The 23,590-nt window shown below is 50.1% G+C and overlaps 1 protein-coding gene across 1 annotated transcript in view; it reads left to right on the top strand.

The window, feature by feature from the left end:
- The window catches only part of FA2H (fatty acid 2-hydroxylase), a 76,185-nt gene that overhangs the window by 42,867 nt on the left and 9,728 nt on the right, over positions 1-23,590 (top strand). The window contains exons 3-4 of the mRNA XM_084644281.1: positions 18,900-19,042; positions 20,155-20,261. Coding sequence (XP_084500407.1) covers positions 18,900-19,042; positions 20,155-20,261 — 250 coding nt within the window. The remainder of the gene's footprint in view (positions 1-18,899; positions 19,043-20,154; positions 20,262-23,590) is intronic.

Raw genomic sequence — 23,590 nt, forward strand, 5'->3', positions numbered from 1 at the left:
AGGTGTGTGTGGGGCGGGGGTGTACGTGTACTCATACAAACTGCTTGGTGTTTAAAGCTCAGCCTCTAGTTCTTTCGGAGAAAGAAAGGACACGTGTTCTCTCTCCCCGTCTCCAAGAGAACTGAAAACAGACCACAAAGAAATGGCATAACTTGCTTAAGAAAGTGTGCCTAGTCTTGCAGGGCTGCGCTATATCAATGCAGGGTTGCTGTCCTGGGGTGTGGAGCCATGTACTCCTGCAGTCGGTGCAGATACTCTCTGGGAGCAGGCAGTAGGCACTTCATAACGAGTGGTGCCGCAGTGCAATGCATCGTTAGCTAGGTTACTGGCCCATAGCCCTTCCTGAGCTGTAAGCCCTGGAAATGGATTTCTCCAGTGGCTCTGGAAGTCTGAGTGCTCCTAACTTGACAGAAAGGTTGGCAGTAAACAAGAGGCTGATATTGCTCTTATAGATTCATAGATATTTAGGTCAGAAGGGACCATTATGATCATCTAGTCCGAACTCCTGCACAACGCAGGCCACAGAATTTCACCCACCACTCCTACAAAACACCTCTCACCTATGTCTGTGCTATTGAAGTCCTCAAATCGTGGTTTAAAGACTTCAAGGAGCAGAGAATCCTCCAGCAAGTGACCCGTGACCCATGCTACAGAGGAAGGCAAAAAACCTCCAGGGCCTCTTCCAATCTGCCCTGGAGGAAAATTCCTTCCCGACCCCAAATATGGTGATCAGCTAAACCCTGAGCATATGGGCAAGATTCATCAGCCAGATACTACAGAAGATTCTTTCCTGGGTAACTCAGATCCCACCCCATCTAATATCCCATCACAGGCCTATTTGCCATGAATATTTAATTACCAAAACCAAGTTATCCCATCATACCACCTCCTCCATAAACTTATCAAGTTTAATCTTAAAGCCAGATAGATCTTTTGCCCCCACTGCTTCCCTTGGAAGGTTGTTCCAAAACTTCACTCCTCTGATAGTTAGAAACCTTCGTCTAATTTCTAGTCTAAATTTCCTGGTGGCTGGTTTATATCCATTTGTTCTTGTGTCCACATTGGTACTGAGCTTAAATAATTCCTCTCCCTCTCCAGTATTTATCCCTCTGATATATTTAGAGAGAGCAATCATATCTCTCCTCAACCTTCTTTTAGTTAGGCTAAACAAGCCAAGCTCCTTGAGTCTCCTTTCATAAGACAAGTTTTCCATTCCTCGGATCATCCTAGTAGCCCTTCTCTGTACCTGTTCCAGTTTGAATTCATCCTTCTTAAACGTGGGAGACCAGAACTGCACACAGTATTCCAGGTGAGGTCTCACCAGGGCCTTGTATAACAGTACTAAAACCTCCTTATCTCTACTGGAAATACCTCTCCTGATGCATCCCAAGGCCGCATTAGCTTTTTTCACGGCCGTATCACATTGGCGGCTCATAGTCATCCTATGATCAACCAATACTCCAAGGTCCTTCTCCTCCTCCATTACTTCTAATTGATGCATCCCTAGCTTATAACTAAAATTCTTGTTGTTAATCCCTAAATGCGTGACCTTACACTTCTCACTATTAAATTTCATCCTATTACTATTACTCCAGTTTACAAGGTCATCCAGATCCTCCTGTAGGATATCCCTGTCCTTCTCTAAATTGGCAATACCTCCCAGCTTTGTATCATCCTCAAACTTTATGAGCACATTCCCGCTTTTTGTGCCGAGGTCAGTAATAAAAAGATTGGTCCCAAAACCGATCCTTGAGGAACTCCACTGGTAACCTCCCTCCAGCCTGACAGTTCACCTTTCAGTAGGACCCGTTGTAGTCTCCCCTTTAACCAATTCCTTATCCACCTTCCAATTTTCCTACTGATCCCCATCGTATCCAATTTAACTAATAATTCCCCATGTGGCACGGTATCAAACACCTTACTGAAATCTAGGTAAGTTAGATCCACTGTGTTTCCTTTGTCTAAAAAATCTGTTACTTTCTCAAAGAAAGAAAAGGAGGACTTGTGGCACCTTAGAGACTAACCAATTTATTAGAGCATAAGCTTTCGTGAGCTACAGCTCACTTCCTCAGATGCATATCGTGGAAACTGCAGCAGGCTTTATATATACACAGAGAATATGAAACAATACCTATTCCCACCCCACTGTCCTGCTGGTAATAGCTTATCTAAAGTGATTTCCAGCACAAATCCAGGTTTTCTCACCCTCCACCCCCCCACACAAATTCACTCTCCTGCTGGTGATAGCCCATCCAAAGTGACAACTCTTTACACAATGTGCATGACAATCAAGCTGGGCTATTTCCTGCATAAATCCAGGTTCTCACATCCCCCCCACCCCCATACACACACAAACTCACTCTCCTGCTGGTAATAGCTCATCCAAACTGACCACTCTTCAAGTTAAAATCCAAGTTAAACCAGAACATCTGGGGGGGGGGGGTAGGAAAAAACAAGAGGAAACAGGCTACCTTGCATAATGACTTAGCCACTCCAAGTCTCTATTTAAGCCTAAATTAATAGTATCCAATTTGCAAATGAATTCCAATTCAGCAGTTTCTCGCTGGAGTCTGGATTTGAAGTTTTTTTGTTTTAAGATAGCGACCTTCATGTCTGTGATCGCGTGACCAGAGAGATTGAAGTGTTCTCCGACTGGTTTATGAATCAGATGTCAAGAATTGTAACATTCATAAACCAGTCGGAGAACACTTCAATCTCTCTGGTCACGCGATCACAGACATGAAGGTCGCTATCTTAAAACAAAAAAACTTCAAATCCAGACTCCAGCGAGAAACTGCTGAATTGGAATTCATTTGCAAATTGGATACTATTAATTTAGGCTTAAATAGAGACTTGGAGTGGCTAAGTCATTATGCAAGGTAGCCTGTTTCCTCTTGTTTTTTCCTACCCCCCCCCCCCCCCCCAGATGTTCTGGTTTAACTTGGATTTTAACTTGAAGAGTGGTCAGTTTGGATGAGCTATTACCAGCAGGAGAGTGAGTTTGTGTGTGTATGGGGGTGGGGGGGATGTGAGAACCTGGATTTATGCAGGAAATAGCCCAGCTTGATTGTCATGCACATTGTGTAAAGAGTTGTCACTTTGGATGGGCTATCACCAGCAGGAGAGTGAATTTGTGTGGTGGGGTGGAGGGTGAGAAAACCTGGATTTGTGCTGGAAATCACTTTAGATAAGCTATTACCAGCAGGACAGTGGGGTGGGAATAGGTATTGTTTCATATTCTCTGTGTATATATAAAGCCTGCTGCAGTTTCCACGATATGCATCTGAGGAAGTGAGCTGTAGCTCACGAAAGCTTATGCTCTAATAAATTGGTTAGTCTCTAAGGTGCCACAAGTCCTCCTTTTCTTTTTGCGAATACAGACTAACACGGCTGCTACTCTGAAACCTTTCTCAAAGAAGGAGATCAGGTTGGTTTGGCACGATCTACCTTTTGTAAAACCATGTTTTGTATTTTGTCCCAATTACCATTGACCAAAATGTCCTTAACTACCTTCTCCTTCAAAATTTTTTCCAAGACCTTGCATACTATAGATGTCAAACTAACAGGCCTATAGTTACCCAGATCACTTTTTTTCCCTTCCTTAAAAATAGGAACTAGGTTAGCAATTCTCCAATCATACGGTACAACCCCTGAGTTTACAGATTCATTAAAATTCTTGCTAATGGGCTTGCAATTTCATGTGCCAATTCCTTTAATATTCTTGGATGAAGATTATCTGGGCCCCCTGATTTATTCCCATTAAGCTGTTTGAGGTTTCTCTTCTACCTCAGATATGGTAATATTTACCTCCATATCCTCATTCCCATTTGTCCTGCTACCATTATCCCTAATATCCTCTTTAGTCTTATTAAAGACTGAGGCAAAGTATTTGTTTAAATATTGGGCCATGCCTAGATTATCCTTGACCTCCACTCCATCCTCGGTGTTTAGCAGCCCATGTCTTCTTTCTTTGTTTTCTTCTTATTTATATGGCTATAGAACCTTTTACTATTGGTTTTAATTCCCCTTGCAAGGTCCAACTCTACTTGACTTTTAGCCTGTCTCACTTTATCCCTACATGTTCTGACCTCAATAAGGTAGCTTTCCTTGCTGATCCCTCCCTTCTTCCACTCCCTGTATGCTTTCTGCTTCTTCTTAATCACCTCTGAGTTGCTTGCTCATCCAGCTTGGTCTACAACTCCTGCCTATGAATTTTTTCCCCTTTCTTGGGATGCAGGCTTCTGATAACTTCTGCAGCTTTGATTTAAAATAATCCCAGGCCTCCTCTACCTTTAGATCCATAAATTCTTCAGTCCAATCCACTTCCCTAACTAATTTCCTTAACTTTGGAAGTCAGCCCTTTTGAAATCGAAAACCCTAGTTGCAGATTTATTTTTGTTAATCCTTCCGTTCAGTTTGAACTGAATTAGCTCATGATCACTTGGGCCAAGATTATCCCCCACAACCATTTCTTCTAGGAGGTCCTCACTACTCACCAAAACCAAATCTAAAATGGCATCCCCTCTAGTCGGTTCAGCAACTAATTGCTGAAGGAATCCATCAGCTATCGCATCTAGGAAAATCTGAGCCCTGTTATTATTACTAGCACTCGTCCTCCAGTCTATATCTGGGAAGTTAAAGTCTCCCATGATCATGCAGTTTCCATTTGTATTTACTTCATTAAAAACATTAAAGAGGGCTCTATCCATATCCAGATTAGATCCCGGCGGTCTCTAGCACACCCCAAGCACTATCCCAGGGCAGGCTCTAATAGTTTTCTTCCCCAATGTAATTTTTGCCCAGGCGGACTCTATCTTATCCATTCCATCGCTTCTTATTTCTTTACAATCTGCCTCATCATTGATCTACAATGCTACTCCACCACCTTTGCCTTTATTTCTGTCTTTCCTAAACAGCACAGACCCCTCAATACCTGCAGCCCAGTCGTGACGACTATTCCACCCTGTTTCTTTTATCCCCTGGTTTCACTTCCTGCACCAGTAGCTCTAGTTCCTCCATTTTGTTACCCAGGCTCCTCGCACTGGTGTACAAACATCTTAATTTTTGCTGTTTGGCCTCGCTCACATTCTGTACCCGATTAGGCACGGTCATTCCACAGCCAGTATCACCTATTAGACTGGTATCCACACTGCCCTTCCTCCTACCCACGGCTGTATCCACTCTTACTTCGTTTTCTTTCCTCTCAATGCTAAAATCCGGCGTGGAGATTACCTGGACATCTCCCAACCATCTCCCCCTAATTCCTAGTTTAAAGCTCTTAATCAGTTGTGCCAGCCTCCAACCTAGAAGTCTATTTCCTTCCCTACTCAGATGAAGTCTATCCCGAGAGAACTGTCCTCTGTCCATGAATGCCTCCCAGTGGCCATACATCCCAAAGCCCTCCTGATAGCACCACTGCCTGAGCCATCTGTTGATAGTCATAATCTTGTCACACCTTTGTTGTGCTTCTCTAGGAACAGGCAGAATCCCACTAAAGATCACCTGAGCCTCGATTTTCCTTACACGTCTTCCCTAGCCTAGCATAGTCTCCCTTAATACTTTCCAGCGAGAATCTAGCCGTATCATTTGTTCCCACATGAAGGATAATTAGGGGATTCTTTCCTGCTCCCTTTAGAATCCTTTTCAACCTCAGGTCTACATCCTGTATCTTAGCACCTGGAAGACAGCGCACCCTCCTATTCTCTGGATCAGCTCTGGTTACAGTCCTGTCTATTCTTCTCAGTAAAGAGTCCCCAATCACATAGACCTGCCTTTTCCTGGTGATGGTGCTATTCTCCAGTCTATCCCCTGTTCCCTCTGGCTGCAAGTTCTTTCCATTCCTGTTCTCCCTTGTAATTCTCTTCAATCCATCCTGTATCCTCCTGGGGCTCATATTTGGTGTTGTTTGGAAGAGGACTGGCTGAATGACCCAAAAGCTCCTTTCCAGCCCTCCCACCTAAGAAACCTTTGGCTGCGTCCTCCCCCATAGGACGCAAGGGTTGTCCTAGGCAGGATCCTGATACACAAACATCTCTCCAAAGTAGATCTCCCCCAGTGTGCCTGGAGCCAAAAGGGGTGAAAGGCTGAGTAGGAGCCCATAGCCTCACACCCCTGGATGGTTCATTATTGGAGTGAGATGCTGCTGCCCCAGACAGCTAGTGAGAGGCAGTTCAAGCTCCTTAATGGATAAGACCCCATTGTCCACACTCCCCTGTAGACTGGTGGCTGTGTTTTTTAATGTGTCTGTGGGTATCCAGAATTGCACATATTCCAGTGCGTCCTGGCTAAACCAATATCTCTTTGCGCCCCTGCAGAGAGCCAGGAGGCACCTGAGGCCTGGAAAATCAGTCTGGAACACACTCGCGTATTAACTGTTTGCGTAGTAGCTCTCAAACTTTTGTATTGGTGACTCCTTTCACATAGCAAGTCTGGGTGCAACCCCCCATATAAATTAAAAACACTTTTTTATATATTTAACACCATTATAAATGCTGGAGGCAAACCACGTTTGGGGTGGAGGTTGACAGCTTGCGACCCCCCATGTAATAACCTTGTGACCCCCTGAAGGGTACCAACCCCCAGTGTGAGAACCCTAACTCCAGAATCCTGCCAGACCTGCCTCATTTGTCTCCCCCCTTTACAAGGAGATGCTTGCTCTCCTCCTTTGAGCCTCCCTCACTGTTCCAGACTCCAGTTCCCTGTCATGTGGCCAGTCCCTCTCCCCTGCTCAGCCTGCCAACGTGCAACAGTCTGTTTCCAGCTAGACGCACGCCCTTACCATAACCAGGGCTGGGCAAGTAGATTTTGCTCAATATGCAGGTTACATCCCTCAGCTTCAGATGTCCCCTCATGATATATGGTTCTCAAACGTCCTTATTAACGGAGCTGGGGGAAGGCAGGGTTACATCTCCACCCCCACACAAACAATTTGACCTCACTAGCTGTTTGGGCTCTGAACTGTGAGTAACACGCAGCTTCCCAGAATGGATCCTTTGCAGCGATGAAGCAGATGTGCTATGAGGCAGGGTGATATACCTGACCATGGTGGGAGACTCCAGAGGCCTGCAAGTGCTTTGAATAGGAAGAGCTGGAAGTGCAAAGTCTAATCATGGTGTCTGGCTGCTTTTAAAAGCCATCTGGGAGTGAATGGCTGTGGAGAGGAAATTCCCTTCGCCAGGGAAGGAAGGTGGTAAATGCAGAACGTTCCCTTCGGCCACTTACGCTCGGGCCACAAACATGGCTGGGAGTGACGCTGCAGACATAGAGCTGGTTCCAATTTGTCCGAAGCAGCCAGACTTAAAGCAGCTGGTGCAAATTGGATCTAGTCCGTGAGAGCTCCTAGGGCCCATCCTGCGGGCAGAGCTTGCAGCCTTCCCTCTCCCCATCCTGGCACTATTCTCTACCTGGGAAGCCATTCGTCCTCTCCTCTTCTGTGTCATTCCTGGCATATCTCTGTACAGCTTCTGACAACTCATCCCCACCTTTCCCTAGGGAACTTCAGCTGCGGGGTGGGCCAGCTTTCTCCTTCCCTGGGACCTTCAGGGGAGAGAAGGGTGTGGCTGAGGGGAGGCACTTAACCCACCCACACTGCCTGGAGCAAAGCAGCCTGGACAGTGTTTGAAATGTGGCTGAACCAGATTGCGGTTGCAAAGTGATTCTGGGGAGGAGCAGATGAGACAGCTAGACGCTTCCTGGTGTAGTCGCTGCCTTAAGCCCCAAGGAAATATTGCTGGTCTGGAAGACACAATGTCTGGGCATTTTAGCACTGCCTGTCGCTCTGGGGAGGAACGGGCTCCCCTACTGGAGTGGGGGGACTGCAGGGAGAAGCCAGGGTGGGACAGAAAGGAGCGGGCCCAGCTCTTGTATTTCATGAATGAACTCATCTACGTTAGGGGGAAGGGTTTGATGACTTTGTTCTTAAAACTTTTAAATGTGAAAGATTATAAATGATGAAACCTCCCTTACCTAAATAAGGGCAGTATCAGCCAGGTGTGATCACTTCATTTATTAGCTGAGCTCTAATGTTCTGCCCAGTTTCATAGAATCATAGAATATCAGGGTTGGAAGGGACCTCAGGAGGTCATCTAGTCCAACCCCCTGCTCAAAGCAGGACCAATCCCCAATTAAATCATCCCAGCCAGGGCTTTGTCAAGCCTGACCTTAAAAACTTCTAAGGAAGGAGATTCCACCACCTCCCTAGGTAACGCATTCCAGTGTTTCACCACCCTCCTAGTGAAAAAGTTTTTCCTAATATCCAACCTAAACCTCCCCCACTGCAACTTGAGACCATTACTCCTTGTCATGTCCTCTTCTACCACTGAGAATAGTCTAGAACCATCCTCTCTGGAACCACCTCTCAGGTAGTTGAAAGCAGCTATCAAATCCCCCCTCATTCTTCTCTTCTGCAGACTAAACAATCCCAGCTCCCTCAGCCTCTCCTCATAAGTCATGTGTTCCAGACCCCTCATCATTTTTGTTGCCCTTCGCTGGACTCTCTCCAATTTATCCACATCCTTCTTGTAGTGTGGGGCCCAAAACTGGACACAGTACTCCAGATGAGGCCTCACCAATGTCAAATAGAGGGGGACGATCACGTCCCTTGATCTGCTCGCTATGCCCCTACTTATACATCCCAAAATGCCATTGGACTTCTTGGCAACAAGGGCACACTGCTGACTCATATCCAGCTTCTCGTCCACTGTCACCCTGAGGTCCTTTTCCGCAGAACTGCTGCCTAGCCATTCGGTCCCTAGTCTGTAGCTGTGCATTGGATTCCTCCGTCCTAAGTGCAGGACCCTGCACTTATCCTTATTGAACCTCATCAGATTTCTTTTGGCCCAATCCTCCAATTTGTCTAGGTCCCTCTGTATCCTATCCCTCCCCTCCAGCGTATCTACCACTCCTCCCAGTTTAGTATCATCCGCAAATTTGCTGAGAGTGCAATCTACACCATCCTCCAGATCATTTATGAAGATATTGAACAAAACCGGCCCCAGGACCGACCCCTGGGGCACTCCACTTGACACCGGCTGCCAACTAGACATGGAGCCATTGATCACTACCCGTTGAGCCCGACAATCTAGCCAACTTTCTACCCACCTTATAGTGCATTCATCCAGCCCATACTTCTTTAACTTGCTGACAAGTGGGAGACCATGTCAAAAGCTTTGCTAATGTCAAGAAACAATACATCCACTGCTTTCCCTTCATCCACAGAACCAGTAATCTCATCATAGAAGGCGATTAGATTAGTCAGGCATGACCTTCCCTTGGTGAATCCATGCTGACTGTTCCTGATCACTTTCCTCTCATGTAAGTGCTTCAGGATTGATTCTTTGAGGACCTGCTCCATGATTTTTCTGGGGACTGAGGTGAGGCTGACTGGCCTGTAGTTCCCAGGATCCTCCTCCTTCCCTTTTTTAAAGATTGGCACTACATTAGCCTTTTTCCAGTCACCCGGGACTTCCCCCGTTCGCCACGAGTTTTCAAAGATAATGGCCAATGGCTCTGCAATCACAGCCGCCAATTCCTTTAGCACTCTCGGATGCAACTCGTCCAGCCCCATGGACTTGTGTACGTCCAGCTTTTCTAAATAGTCCCTAACCACCTCTTTCTCCACAGAGGGCTGGCCATCTATTCTCCATGTTGTGATGCCCAGCGCAGCAGTCTGGGAGCTGACCTTATTAGTGAAGACAGAGGCAAAAAAAGCATTGAGTACATTAGCTTTTTCCACATCCTCTGTCACTAATGTTTGGCCCATTCTCCCCTGGGTTGGAGTGCCAGGGCCCTGACTGTGTAGACTGGTGTGCTGGTTGCTTTGCTGGTGATAGATTCCAAGTCCAGAAAGGACTATTATGATCATGTACCCTGATCTCCTGTATAGCACGGGCCAGAGACCCACCCCAAAGTCATTCCTAGGCAGAGTCATTCCTAGAAAAACCTCCCGTCTTGATTTAACAATTGTCAGTGATAGAGAATCCACCATGACCCCTAGTAAATTGTTCCAGTGGTTAATTGCTCTTCCTTAAAAATGTACACCTTGTTTCCAGTCTGAATTTGTCTAGCTTCAACTCCCAGCCATTGGATTTGGGGGAAGAGGGGGGAATCAAAGCTCCAAGGGCTAAGCCTCACAGCCCAGCTCCACAGCTTGTACACAGAGAGCAACCCAGAGCTGGCCCAAACGCGCCACTCACCACGTCCCGCTGCCTCCCAGCACGGAGCCTGCAGCTTTTTCCCTCCAAAACTCCCATTAGCTGCCTCTGGTCACCGCTCCAGAAGGGACTGGTTCCATGGAAACCACTCTCTGGGGTGTGAACTTCCACAGCCTGATAGGATCAGAAACCCCCTAAATATTGGGCTCAAGTGACTGGCCAGCCTCTGTCTCGCTGCAGGCAAGGGAATATGAGTGCATGATTGGAATTGCCTGTCGCAGTCGCGTGACAGACAGCCTCGAGCAGAGACTGCTTGTGGACATAGGAAGTCCCCTACAAGCTTCCCTTACTCTCTGCAAGAGCATGAGGGCTGCATGCATTTCCACTCTCTGCTTGCACTGAGGAGACAAGATCGTGTTGGCAGACTGCTCTGCTAGGGTCTGCAGGTGTCTAGAACTGAGTGCTTTTTTTAAAGCAAATTGCATGTTCTCTCCCTTATTTGCTGGGCTGATGCTTGCTTGTAAACACTTGTCCCGGGTGGCAGGAACTCTGGAGCAAGAACGGTGTCGGGAACATCAAACTTTTCCGCTAGTGTCTGATCTACTACCTAGGCATGCAGCTGTGGATGAGGGGACCATGAGGCAGAAGTTACCAAGAGAATTATATAGCTGTCCTATGGCTCTGGCCTCCCCTTGCATCTCCTTTCTCCTTCCTGTTTCATTGCACTCTGGCCCATGGAATCCGCACCTCCCATCAGCCAGCACCCTTCTCCATCCACAGTCATGCTGCTCCACCATCTGCCTACTCTGCGCTGAGCTCTTGTGTGGGCCTCCCCACATCTCTCGCCTACACCATCCCACTGGCTGCTCCCCAAGCACTGCTGTCAGAGGCAGGGGCTGGAGGAAATCAAATTGGTGCTCAAATTTGACTGGGGCAACAATGGCAGTTATGCTGAGACTGTGTGAACCTCTCTGTGGCCAGGGTTATGGGAGGGAAATTGTCCCTATTTGATTAACAAGTGTCCCTGACTTGCTTCCGAGATCTGGCAGCTAACACATGCTGCACCGCGCTGCCAAGTGACTATGTACAAATGAGTCTAGGGGCCAGGAAGAGGAGTTCTGGACATGAACTCCGTGGACTGGTCTTGTGCAGATGGGCCTTTCCCATCCTCCTGTTCTTGTAGGTTTCACCTACTGGGACTGGGAGGGATGGGGGAGGTAGAGAGTGATTTCCTCTGTGGCCAGGCCCTTTGACAACTACAATACATGAAGCTGTTGTCACTGTAGCATGAGTGAAGCCTCCTGTGTTGGCAAGTTAGAATCCTAGAATATCAGGGTTGGAAGGGACCTCAGGAGGTCATCTAGTCCAACCCCCTGCTCAAAGCAGGACCAACCCCAACTACATCGTCCCAGCCAGGGCTTTGTCAAGCCTGACCTTAAAAACCTCCAAGGATGGAGATTCCACCATCTCCCTAGGTAACGCATTCCAGTGTTTCACCACCCTCCTGGTGAAATAGTGTTTCCTGATATCAAACCTAGACCTCCCCCACTGCAACTTGAGACCATTACTCCTTGTTTGGTCATCTGCCACCACTGAGAACAGCCAAACTCCATCCTCTTTGGAACCTCCCTTCAGGTAATTGAAGGCTGCTATCAAATCCTCTCTCACTCTTCTCTTCTGCAGACTAAATAACCCCAGTTCCCTCAGTCTCTCCTTGTAAGTCATGTGTCCCAGCCCCCTAATAATTTTCATTGCTCTCTGCTGGACTCTCTCCAATTTGTCCACATCCCTTCTGTAGTGGGGGAACCAAAACTGGATGCAATACTCCAGGTGTGGCCTCACCAGTGCCGAATAGAGAGGAATAATCACTTTCCTCTATCTGCTGACAATGCTCCCACTAATACAGCCAAGTATACCATTGGCCTTCTTGGCAATGAGGGCACACTGCTGATTCATATCCAGCTTCTTATCCACTGTAATCCCTAGGTCCTTTTCTGCAGAACTGCTGCCTAGCCAGTCGGTCCCCAGCCTGTAGCAGTGCATGGGATTCTTCCTTCATAAGTGCAGGACTCTGCACTTGTCCTTGTTGAACCTCATCCGATTTCTTTTGGCCCAATCCTCCAATTTATTCAGGTCCCTCTGATTCCTATCCCTACCCTCCTACCACTCCTCCCAGTTTAGTATCCTCTTCAAACTTGCTAAGGGTGCAATCCACACCATCCTCCAGATCATTAATGAGGATATTGAAGAAAACCGGCTCGAGGCCTGACCCTTAGGGCACTCCACTTGATACCAGCCGTCAACTAGACATGGAGCCATTGATCAATACTCGTTAAGCCCGATGATCTAGCCAGCTTTCTATCTACCTTATAGTCCATTCGTCTAGCCCATTCTTCTTTAATTTGCTGGAAAGAATATTGTGGGAGACCATATCAAAAGCTTTGCTAAAGTCAAGGAATAACATGTCCACTGCTTTCCCCTCATTCACAGAGCCAGTGTAGTGTGTAGCCTCTTGCTGTTTTGTCACCAAAAGGCAGTTTTTGGCAACAAAACTTGCCAGTGTAGACAAGCCCTGAGTTACTGAAATCTTCACATCTTTAAGTCAAGACTTCAAGTTACAGAGAATCCACCATTTGCACTAGTTTAAACCTGCAGGTGACACGTGCCCCACACTGCAGAGGAAGGCAAAAAAAACCCCAGGGTCTTTGCCAATCTGACCAGGGGAAAATTCCTTATCAACACCAAATATGGCTATCCATTCGACCCTGAGCATGTGGGCAAGACCCACCAACCAGACACCTGGGAAAGAATTCTTTAGTAACCCAGAGCCTGCCCTATCTAGTGCCCTGTCTCTAGCTGTTGGGGACTTTTGCTACAGGCAGTCACCTATGGGCCACATACCATTGTAGGTGGTCTCATCGCACCATCCCCACCATAAACTTATCAAGCTCAGTCTTGAAGCCAGTTAGGTTTTTTTTGCCCTCACTGCTCCCCTTGGGAGGCTGCTTCAGAACTTCACTCCTCTGATGGTTAAAAACCTTCATCTAATTTCAAGCTTAAACTTGTTGATGGAACTTGTTCTTGTGTCCACATTGACGCTTAACTTAGATAACTCCCCTCCCTCCTTGGTATTTGTATATGTGATGTATTTATAGAGAGTGATCCTATCTCCCCTCAGCCTTCATTTGGTGAGGCTAAACAAGCCAAGCTCTTTGACTCGCCTCTTACAAGGTAGGTTTATCATTCCTCGATCACCATCCTCTGCACCTGTTCCAGTCTGAATTCATCTTTCTTAAACTTGGGAGACCAGAACACCACGCGATATTCCAGATGCTTGTGTAATGGCAATAACACTTCCCTGTCTCTGAGGGAAAGAGAAAAAGTGAGGCCTGTGGAGTTCTGGAAGGCAGGGTTTGTGCTACCAGAGGCTGGGGACAAAGCTGTCTCATGCTGAGGGCAGGTGCTGGCGAGATGCCTCCCAACCGTGGGTGGTGGGTGAACGTGCCCTTGGGGGAGGCTAGCCCCGGGCCCCTCCCCGTCTGCACAAGGCCCCGCCCCATCTGTCCCCCTCCACCACTGGAGCACCCCCTCCACCACTGGAGCACCCCCTCACCTGTCCCCAGCCCCAGAGCTCCAGGTGGTGTGGCCCCAGAGCACCAGGCAGCACAGCTCCAGCACTGGGAGGACGGGTGGCACGGCATGTCTCCAGCCTGGGGGTCTTGTGTGCACCGCAGCTCTTGCCAACAGAAGGGAACAGCAGGCAGGAGGAGGCCTGGGGATGGAGCGTAAGCAGGGCCACACCAGGCTGTTTGGGGGAGCACAGACTTCTCCAGCCTACAATATCTGCCGCCTATGCTCACAACCCAGGGCGCCCTGGGGTGTGGCACAGGCAGGCACTGTAATGAGCTGGTATGTGACACTACAGTCCATCAGATAAGCCAAATGACTCATAACATGGCTTGGATGCCATGTTGTCATAGCGACACTCTGACTTCCTTGAGCAATGCCTAGCCAAGTAGCTGGGCCGGAGCAGAATCTGTCCTGAGGCATGGGAGGGATAAAGGAGGAAGCGATATTTATCTCCCTAGATTGACTCGCCTTTCACACAGTCAGTACCATGAGTCATGGTCAGCAGCCAGGCGGCTTCATTAACCAGCTCTCTTCAGCAGGCAGAAACGGGTGCTGGCAGCTCGACTCTTCCTCTCCTGAGAGTCCCAAAGTTACCTCTACTCCACATGCTCTTTTACTGGCTACTGGTGTGTCTCAGAAAGGGAGCCTGTCGCTCACACGGAGGGAAGCGAATCCCATGGCACTTGCTTCTGGCATGTGTAACCTTTTTTTGCGCCCTTCAGTTTGGGCGACACAGTTATAGCTACAGTTCGGGGAACAAACCCTGTCCCTTCAGCAAATGTGCTGGGAGCTCTTTGCAGTCAAGAAACTACAAACTCTAGGGAATGCTGTAAGCTCCTTCTCCTTGGGGTCCCGGAAGGCCAATCTAATGGTCACTAGAAGAGGTTCTTTCAAGTTGTGCTGGCTGCTGACTGCTTCAAGTGTCTCTAAAATGAAACATCTCAGGCTGCTCTTGGCACCTTTGCTGACAGTTTGTTTCCTTGCCCTGTCAGGGTTTGGATGCCTGGAAATGTGCTCCAGCCCCTAGTGATCCAGCAGCTTTCACCTTGAGCCTGTGGAAAGCGCCTGAGGCATTGCTGTGTTTGCACATGAGCACCGCAGGTTATCTGGCTCACCCTGCTGTTTGTGGGAGAGAGGGTTAGCATCGTGGTTGGCTTCGCTGACGTGCAGGGGGCCTCCACCACCTCCCACCTGGCACCATCAAGCCACCTGTGCTTCCTTGCCCTGACCCAAATACCACAAAGGATAACAGAATTGGCTAACGCATGAAACTGCTGCTGGCTTTGGGTGGGACCGTGTGCTACTGGGCTGCCATCTAGAAACACCCTGCAGCTGTGAGATGCATTAGTCCCACAGAAGAAACCGCTGCACGCTTGCACTGCCTAATCAAGCTGCCCCAACTAGATATGGGCATCTCAGGGTGACCCAGGCAGAGCCCTCCGGCCTAGCCAGACATATGGAGTGTGTCTGTGCACAAGGACGTTGCTCTGGGCATGCTGCCTGCACCTTGTCCGTGTCAGTGGAGCAGGATGTGGAGGGGCCACTGTGCAACCGTGGGAGGGACTGGATGGAAGGACTCATTTGGGCAGCCCTGGAACCCTGTGCGTATAGCACACCTGGCAGCTCTGAGCTAAGGTGTGCCTGGAGCGGGTGTGTGCCAGGCTTCCCAGCTCCTAGAGCCGGAAAAGGAGGCTCCAATGTCAGAGCCACTGGCCCCTTCTGAGGCTGCTGCTCTGGAAGCAAACCTGCAAACTTGACTTGCAGCATCTCTGGGCGCATCTATACTGCCCAAAACCCCACCGCAGCCAGTCTGAGCCCAGGTCAGCTGCTGCGGGCTCTTGCTACAGGTCTAAAAAGAGCAGCGTAGCCGTTCCCACTCAGGCTCTGAAACCCAGCGAGGTGGGTGGGACTTAGAGCCCGAGCGGGAGCAGCTCTGCTGCTATTTTTAGCCCGATAGCATGAGCCCCAGGCAGATGACCTGGGATCTAAGACTCACTGCAACTGGGATGGGTTTGGTTTTGTTTTTTGCCACGTAGACATGCCCTTTGACTGCACAGATTGCATCTCTACAACCCCGCTGCGTGTACCAAGGCAGAGCTCTTCAGTCCGGTTTTGTTCAATATCTTCATAAATGACCTGGAGGATGGTGTGGATTGCACCCTCAGCAAGTTTGCAAATGACACTAAAGTGGGAGGAGAGGTAGATACGATGGAGGGTAGGGATAGGCTACAGAGGGCCCTAGACAAATCGGAGGATTGGGCCAAAAGAAATCTGATGAGGTTCAACAAGGACAAGTGCAGAGTCCTGCACTTAAGATGGAAGAATCTCATGCACTGCTACAGACTAGGGACTGAATGCTTCGGCAGCAGTTCTGCAGAAAAGGACCTAGGGGTTACAGTGCACGAGAAGCTGGATATGAGTCAACAGTGTGCCCTTGTTGCCAAGAAGGCCAATGGCATTTTGGGATGCATAAGTAGGGGCATAGCGAGCAGATCGAGGGACGTGATCGTTCACCTCTATTCGACATTGGTGAGGCCTCATCTGGAGTACAGTGTCCAGATTTGGGCCCCACACTACAAGAAGGATGTGGAAAAATTGGAAAGAGTCCAGCGGAGGTCAACAAAAATGATGAGGGGACTGGAACACATGAGTTATGAGGAGAGGCTGAGGGAACTGGGATTGTTTAGTCTGCAGAAGAGAAGAATGAGGGGGGATTTGATAGCTGCTTTCAACTACCTGAAAGGGGGTTCCATAGAGGATGGATCTAGACTGTTCTCAGTGGTAGCAGATGACAGAACAAGGAGTAATGGTCTCAAGTTACAGTGGTGGAGGTTTAGATTGGATATTAGGAAAAACTTTTTCACTAGGAGGGTGGTGAAACACTGGAATGCGTTACCTAGGGAGGTGGTGGAATCTCCTTCCTTAGAAGTTTTTAAGGTGAGGCTTGACAAAGCCCTGGCTGGGATGATTTAGTTGGGGATTGGTCCTGCTTTGAGCAGGGGGTTGGACTCAATGACCTCCTGAGGTCCCTTCCAACCCTGATATTCTATGATTCTATGTGAAGGGGTACTTCCTCGACTGTGCCCAGGCAGGCAGGGTCTGGATATGCAGCCAGTGGGCCGCCTGCCATCGTGAAGCAGCTGCAGTCTTGTTTGTCAGATCTCCTGGAATTCCAATTTGTGGTCTATATTAGCGCCCAGGGTACAGAAATGCCTCTGCAGGGGGCATGGATGGCTTCAAGGGCCCAGGGGTTTCCTTGCCGTCTCAGGCTGCTCAGACTATGCCATGCGGAGAGAGTTTCTCAGACACAGTCGGATTTTTCTGCACTAACGTGTTTCTTTCTCTGGCTCTCAGTGCTGTGGTAGAGCACACCCAGGGCTGCCTGAGTGACTCCACTATGGCTGTTACAGTCTCTTCACCCAGGACGTAAAATATCACTACTCCCCTTTCTGCCTCTTGTCCCTGCTGTGCTCCATTCCTCACCCACTGGAGCTCACACTCCAGCTGTCCTTTCAGTAATTGTTCATCTGGAGTCACCAATTGGTGCAATACCTCCCGAACGTGTCCCTCGCCTGCTCTTGGTAAGCACCAAATATCTTTGCAAAGGGGGAATGAAGACATTGCAGAGTAAGCTGCTCTCGTGTGTGGCAGCCTGGAATGGCTGGTCCACCCCGTTCCCACATGTCTCCTGCTCACTTCCGGTGCAGCACTAGGATGGCATGATGGACAGCAGGAGGTGGCAGGTGCTGCAGTGTCATCTCTGAGCGAAAGCACAGCACAGCTCGCTTAGGAGAGCGTAAACCAGGGTGTAATCATTCCTGTGAGATCCGGGCATTCAAACAGTTCGGAGGATTATGGTGTGCAGCACCTCCTGGCACAGAGAATCAGCAAGGGAACCTGAGCAGCCCCAGCCCCAGCGATCTAGCCACGATACCTTGGTCTCCTGTACTCACTGCCTGTGATAAAGCAAGGGTGAGGGCGTTTGTAAGTGCTCAGCCTCCAGTGAGCTCTGGCTCCACTGACTTCAGGGAAAGCAACATCAGGCCAGCACAGAGCACTTCTGATCATCCCCACCCTAAATTGTCTTCCCTGTCCCCCACCCAGCTGCCAAACCTCCTCCTCCCCCTGTCCCACCAGCGACTCCTGCAGTGAAGCTCTCAGTTGTCACTTTCATATTCAATTTTAAAAGCTGGCACCAACTGCCACAGAACTTTCATCCTTCTGCACAAACCCCCAAGGGCTGCAGAGGGCTTTGCTGCATAATTTAGGGGGCCGGCTTGCCACAGGGATCTGCCTGTCTGATCACAGTGCGAGGGAGGGAGTGTATGTGTCTCTCATATATCTCAGTGCAGGTAAACACAGTGTCTTACAAAAAACTCTCTGGACACTTCCATACTTCTAATGCTAGGGAGAAAAAAATTCTGGCCCACAGAGGAGCTCAAATAATAACATGAGTATTAAAGTGAGCAGCACTCACCATTTCCAATACTGAGAGCTGATTGTAATTCTGTGCTGCCATCGTTTAGCCAGCAGTACGATATCTCTCCTGCACCCTCTGGGCTTACGAACCCCCTAGTCTTTCCCTCTGCAGCCACTGGGGGTTTGTGCAGAGGGATGAAAGTTCTGTGGTAGTTCGGTGGCAGCTTTTAAAATCAAATATGAAAGTGACCCCTGGGTTACCAACAATTGAGAGCTTCACTGCAGGAGTCGCTGGTGGGGCAGGGGGAGTAGGGGCAAGAAAGAGGTCCTTTCTTCCCACCTAACTCTAATAGATTCAGCTCCTTGAACCAAACAGCTCAGTCTATGATGGACATACAATGTTACCGTTTTTAATTTTTGCATAGCCGGTCAGCTCCCCGGCCTGGGGAAGTGTCCTAGCTCATATTAATGTAGCAATCTTAACCTTGAGCCTGGGTAAAGTCCCTTAGGTGTTGCTCTGTATAGGGGAGAAGTTCTTGGATGCAGGTTGAATAAGCTGTCTGGCTCACCCTGATGTTCCATGGGAGATATGGACATCACCCAGTAATACTCAGTAAGGGATTGTGCTAGGTGAGGAATGTAAAATGGCTTAGCGACTTGGTTCTAAAGGTTCTTGCCCCCTGTTCTCTGCTCCCCTAGGATCTCGTGGACTGGTACAAACCATTGCTCTGGCAGGTGGGCCATTTGGGGGAGAAATATGATGAGTGGGTGCATCAGCCTGTGGACCGGCCAATTCGCTTGTTCCACTCGGATTTCATAGAGTCCCTCTCTAAAACAGCATGGTAAGTGTCGCCTGAGGGAGGCTTGCAGCAGGTCTGGCCTTGTCTGACCCTCCCCCAGGGCTTGTGCTTCTTGGCACCTCCAAGACCAGAATCTCAATACAGACGTTCATTGTGCGACCATGTCCCCAGGGAAAGGGGAGGGAAGCTAGGCCTGTTGGATACACAGGGAGCTCCTGGGGTCCGACAGGGAAAGCCAGCTCAGTGCGGTGACTCCACAATGGGCCGAGCTCAGATAATAAGACATATCCCATCTGGGAGCTTCTTGGAGCATCCAGGTGTTGCTGGAGCCCTCGCGCTCTCTACTCTGTCACCTACTATCCTCCAGTCAATATTGTGTCCAGTGACCATGGTGAGATTTGCTCCCGCATCCCTCAGTGCCCCTCGGGAGATGAAGCGAAGGGGAGCAGCTGCAGAGCAATGAGAAGTGCTTCCTCGACAGCATTCCTAGGATGGGAAGCAAGAGGTGTGGACACTGAGCCTGAGTCTCTGCTGTAGTTGTGCACAGCCCAAGCCACTGGGCTGACTCCCCTGCAAAGCAGCCTCTGGTACCAGGGCCTGCTCCTTTAGGATGTAGGATGGCTGCCACCTAAAGCTCTTCTCCCAAATAGTTTGAATTGGGTCTCCTCCTCCCTCTCTCTGTTGAGCCTGAGCAGGAGGTGAGGGCCTATGAAGTGTAGAACAGCTAGAAGGCTGGTTTTGGGGCCACTGGTACAGCTGCCCAAATATCCCCCGAAGCACGTGCCCTGTTTGGAATAGCTAAGGGCTAGTCTGCACTAGATACACCACAGTGGCCCAGCTGCTCTGATGCAGCGCGTCTGGGGAGGACGCTTGATGCTGATGGGAGAGAGCTCTCCTGCTGGCGCAAGAACTCCACTCCCAGGAGAGGCAGTAGCTACGTCTGCAGGAGAAGCTCTCCTGCCGACATAGCACTATCCACACTGGCGCTTAGTTCAGTGTAAATTACGTTACTCAGGGGGGCGGCTTGTTCCCATTCCTGAGTGACATACGTTCTACCAATACCAGTGGTAGTGTGCACAAGCCCTAAGTTTGCCATAGAGCATGGAGAAGGCTTGTGAATTTGCTCAAACGAATTCCTCTCTTCCACCCCCTAGGTACATCGTTATCATGGTGTGGATCCCCGTGGTGCTGTATCTCAGCTGGTTCTGCTACACATCTCTTGCGCAGGGAACTACCAGACTCTTCTCGTCATTCACAACAGGTACTCAACTCCAGCGCGTTTCCACCTGTCCCTGTCTAATCCGGGTCCCTTAAGCCGATTGCACTCACCTGCATCCTGGCAGCCCTGCTTTCCTGATGGGAGTCGCTAGCATGTACTTTGGCACAAGCTATCCCACTAGCATGAAGGGGTCAAATCTGTGCGTGTGCAGGGCCATGGGGATGGGGGGCTGGCTGGCTTGCTTTCCACCATCCCACCACACTGGTGCATGTTTGAAGCTACAATTAGTTGCATGGAACAGTAGCAAATTAACCCTTTTTGTCAAGTACAGCTTTTGAAATAACATCCGGTCTCCTTTAAACCCAGTCACAGCCATGGTTGCCTGCATCCATCCCACGCTCTGGGCTAAGTGTTACAGCTGGTGAGCAGCACCAGATCACTGGCTTGCTGCAGAAGTCCGGTTGCTGGGGGCTGTGGTCTGGGGCAGCTGTAATCCATCCATCACGGTGGTGCTTTTGGGCAAGGCATATAAGAGGAAGAAAATATTGTACCAGTCCAGTGACTTGTGCCAAGTGCGCAACGCTTCTCTGTCGTCTGTCCAGCCCCCAAAGCTTCCTACCGAGCGCAAGCCCATGGGCTGCAGCACTGGAGCCAGATTCGGCTCCTGTGGTGCTTCACTCCAGACACACCCGGCAGGCCTGCGTTATCCAGCTCCCTATGGCCGGATCCTGAGCAAAGATGCAAGCCATTTCCTCTTTGGCCCACTTTACTAGAACTCCTTGTCTAGCCCTTCCGGGTGCCTCTACACAGTAGGGGGAGATGTAATTCCAGGTTGGGGAGACACTCATGCGCTAACTCTGCTGGAGCTACCATGCTGAAAATAGCAGCAGGCACCCAAGTAGAGTCCCGTCTGACCCTGTAAATAGTGGCGTCTCTGTAACTTGAAGTCTTGGTTATTTTTAGTAAAAGTCACAGACAGATCACGGGTAATATGCAAAAGTTCACAGAGCCCATGACTGTCCATGACTTTACTAAAAATAACTGGGGGACAAGGCTAGGTAGGGGGGAGGAATGGAGCCCCGTGGGGGGGACTGACAGGCCAAGCCTCCCTCCCACCACGCCATAGCAAGGGGTACAGCCCCAGTTCCAGCAGGGGACGCAGCCGGGGGAACAGCCACCGCTCTGGAGCTGGCTGCAGCTGCAGGATGGGTGCACGGCTCCAGCTGCAGCCCCCACCAAGCCCAGGATGGTGTGGGGCTGCAGCTCCTGGCGGAAGCCGTGGGACTGGGGCTGCAGGGTCCTGGTTCTAGCCAACCCCAGTTGCAGGGCATGGGTGTGCGCCTCCGCCTCCTGAAGTCCTAGAAGTCCCAGAGGTCCGGTTAAGTCACAGAATCCATGACTGCCGTGATCGCCATGATTAAATCGTAGCCTTATTCCTAGTAGGAACTGGAGACAAGCTCCTGGGAGGAGTTTGCAACAATTCCAGCGTGGACACTGTCTAGTTATCTTTACAAGGAAAAAGGCAAGAAATTCAGCTGCATAAAAGCTGAGATTCCACTTTTTTGGGGTCCCCCAAATCAAGGGGACCCACAACTATGGCGCTTTGGGGGCTGCAGAGACCATCTCCAGTGGCCTTTAACCTGCTGTGGGGCATGCTGCTCGCAACTCATCCCTGCCCACTTCTGCAGCTGAATAGAAGCAAAAGAAACAGCCAGCGCTGTAAGTCTGCAGCCCTGCTCGGTTGTTCGACAAGCCCATCCGCAGTGCTGCTGGTGCTGGACAAGCCTCGCACAGTGCGTGGCTTGTTTGTGTGAAATCCCCCACTGGCCACCCTCCTGCCAGCAACAATTGCAGCTAGACCATGTTGCCGCCTTTGTTTCCAATGTGCTGTTTTCCTCCCTGAGCTGCATTCCTTTGGAGATGCTACTTGGTACCAGCGTGGGCTGTGGCCAGGGGCGGGTGAACAGCAGGGGGAGGCTGGAGGGGGCGCTCCTCCTCCTCCTCTTGGCAGGCTGACCTGGTGTCATATGGCCATGCCCCACCAGAGCCTGCCGTGGTGGCACGGGTACAACTCAGTGAGCTGGAGGGGGCGCTGCATTTGGAGAAGATCATTGGCAAATGCTGTTAGCTGGGGTCTTAAAGGGACCCCTTCAGCTTGGAATCGAGGGGGGTTTGGGGGTTTTTTGTTTTTTTTTTAAAAGCTAGTCAAAAGTAGCTTGAAGTGCTGCCTCTGTGCCCCACCTCCAGCCGGCCTTTGCGCCTTTGTTATGAACAATCGCGTTTATGGCAGCAGTGCCCAAGGGCCAGCTAAGAACAGGCCCTCGCTGTGCCAGGTGCTGTACAAACACAGTAGCAGACAGTCTCTGCCCTGCTGCGCTTACAGCCGAAATAGACCAGGCGGATGCGGGTGGGGGAAGGGCTAGAACACATGAGCAGCGTGAAGAGTGCGATGGCAGCCTAGAGCAGGGTAATGCCATCATTGTTATTATTTTAGGGGCTGGGGGATCAGCTAAATGGAAAGAGCAGGGACAGGGCAAGAGCCAGAGCCTGAGAAGGGCAGATGTGAAATGAAGCTGTGGTGAAAAGACCATGAGGCAGGGAACAGCTTGGCGCAAACAGCCAGTGACGCAGGGCTCAGGAAGTCCAGTCAAACCTGTAGCTAGATCGCCGCCTGTTGAGAGGATCCAAGTGCCCTGCATTAGGAGCCAGCCAGGAGGGCAGCAGCAGCTCTTGCCAAGGCTTTGTGACGCGACGCAGACTTCCTCATGTGTGTGTGTTGGTGCCCCCCGCCCGCTGCAGTGTTAGCTCTGCTGTGCTCTCAGCGGGGCTAGGGAGAGCACCGCTACGCATTCGCAGAGTCACCTGGGCAACCGGTTTGTTCTGGGTTGAGGCTTTCTCCCCTTCTTCCCCCCCTCGCCCCCAAAGCTAATTGTGAGTCTTCTGTGCCGTTGGCTGAGGCCTGATCTGTGACAGGTCGTCCTGTCCGTGAGGAGGGGCTTGTCTCCGTCCGTGAGGAGGGGCTTGTCTCACGCCCATTTTAAAGATCTGAAGTGTCCGACCAGTAGTAGTCGGATTCCTGGCCTCATCTGGTAGCAAGTTGAACAGTCTGTGTCGGTGGGCGGGGGTTACCTTGTTCCTTTTTCAGTAAGAACTGCTGTCTGCAGGAAGCATCCCCTAGGGCACGGGGCTGGGGGGCACCGTGGGGGCATACTCCAGGCTGAGACTGAGGGCTGTGTGTGTCACTAGAAGTACGAACTACAGCAGCATTTAGTGGGGAAGTGGGTAGGTACCGCAAGGCCCGAGTGCTAGGGACTCTCACTATAATCCAGTGAACATTGGGGGGGCAGGGGGTACGAGGGAAGAGATGGGGT

The sequence above is a fragment of the Lepidochelys olivacea genome (genome assembly GCF_965140295.1).
Source record: "Lepidochelys olivacea isolate rLepOli2 genome assembly, chromosome: 12".
NCBI classification, from domain to species: Eukaryota; Metazoa; Chordata; order Testudines; family Cheloniidae; genus Lepidochelys; species Lepidochelys olivacea.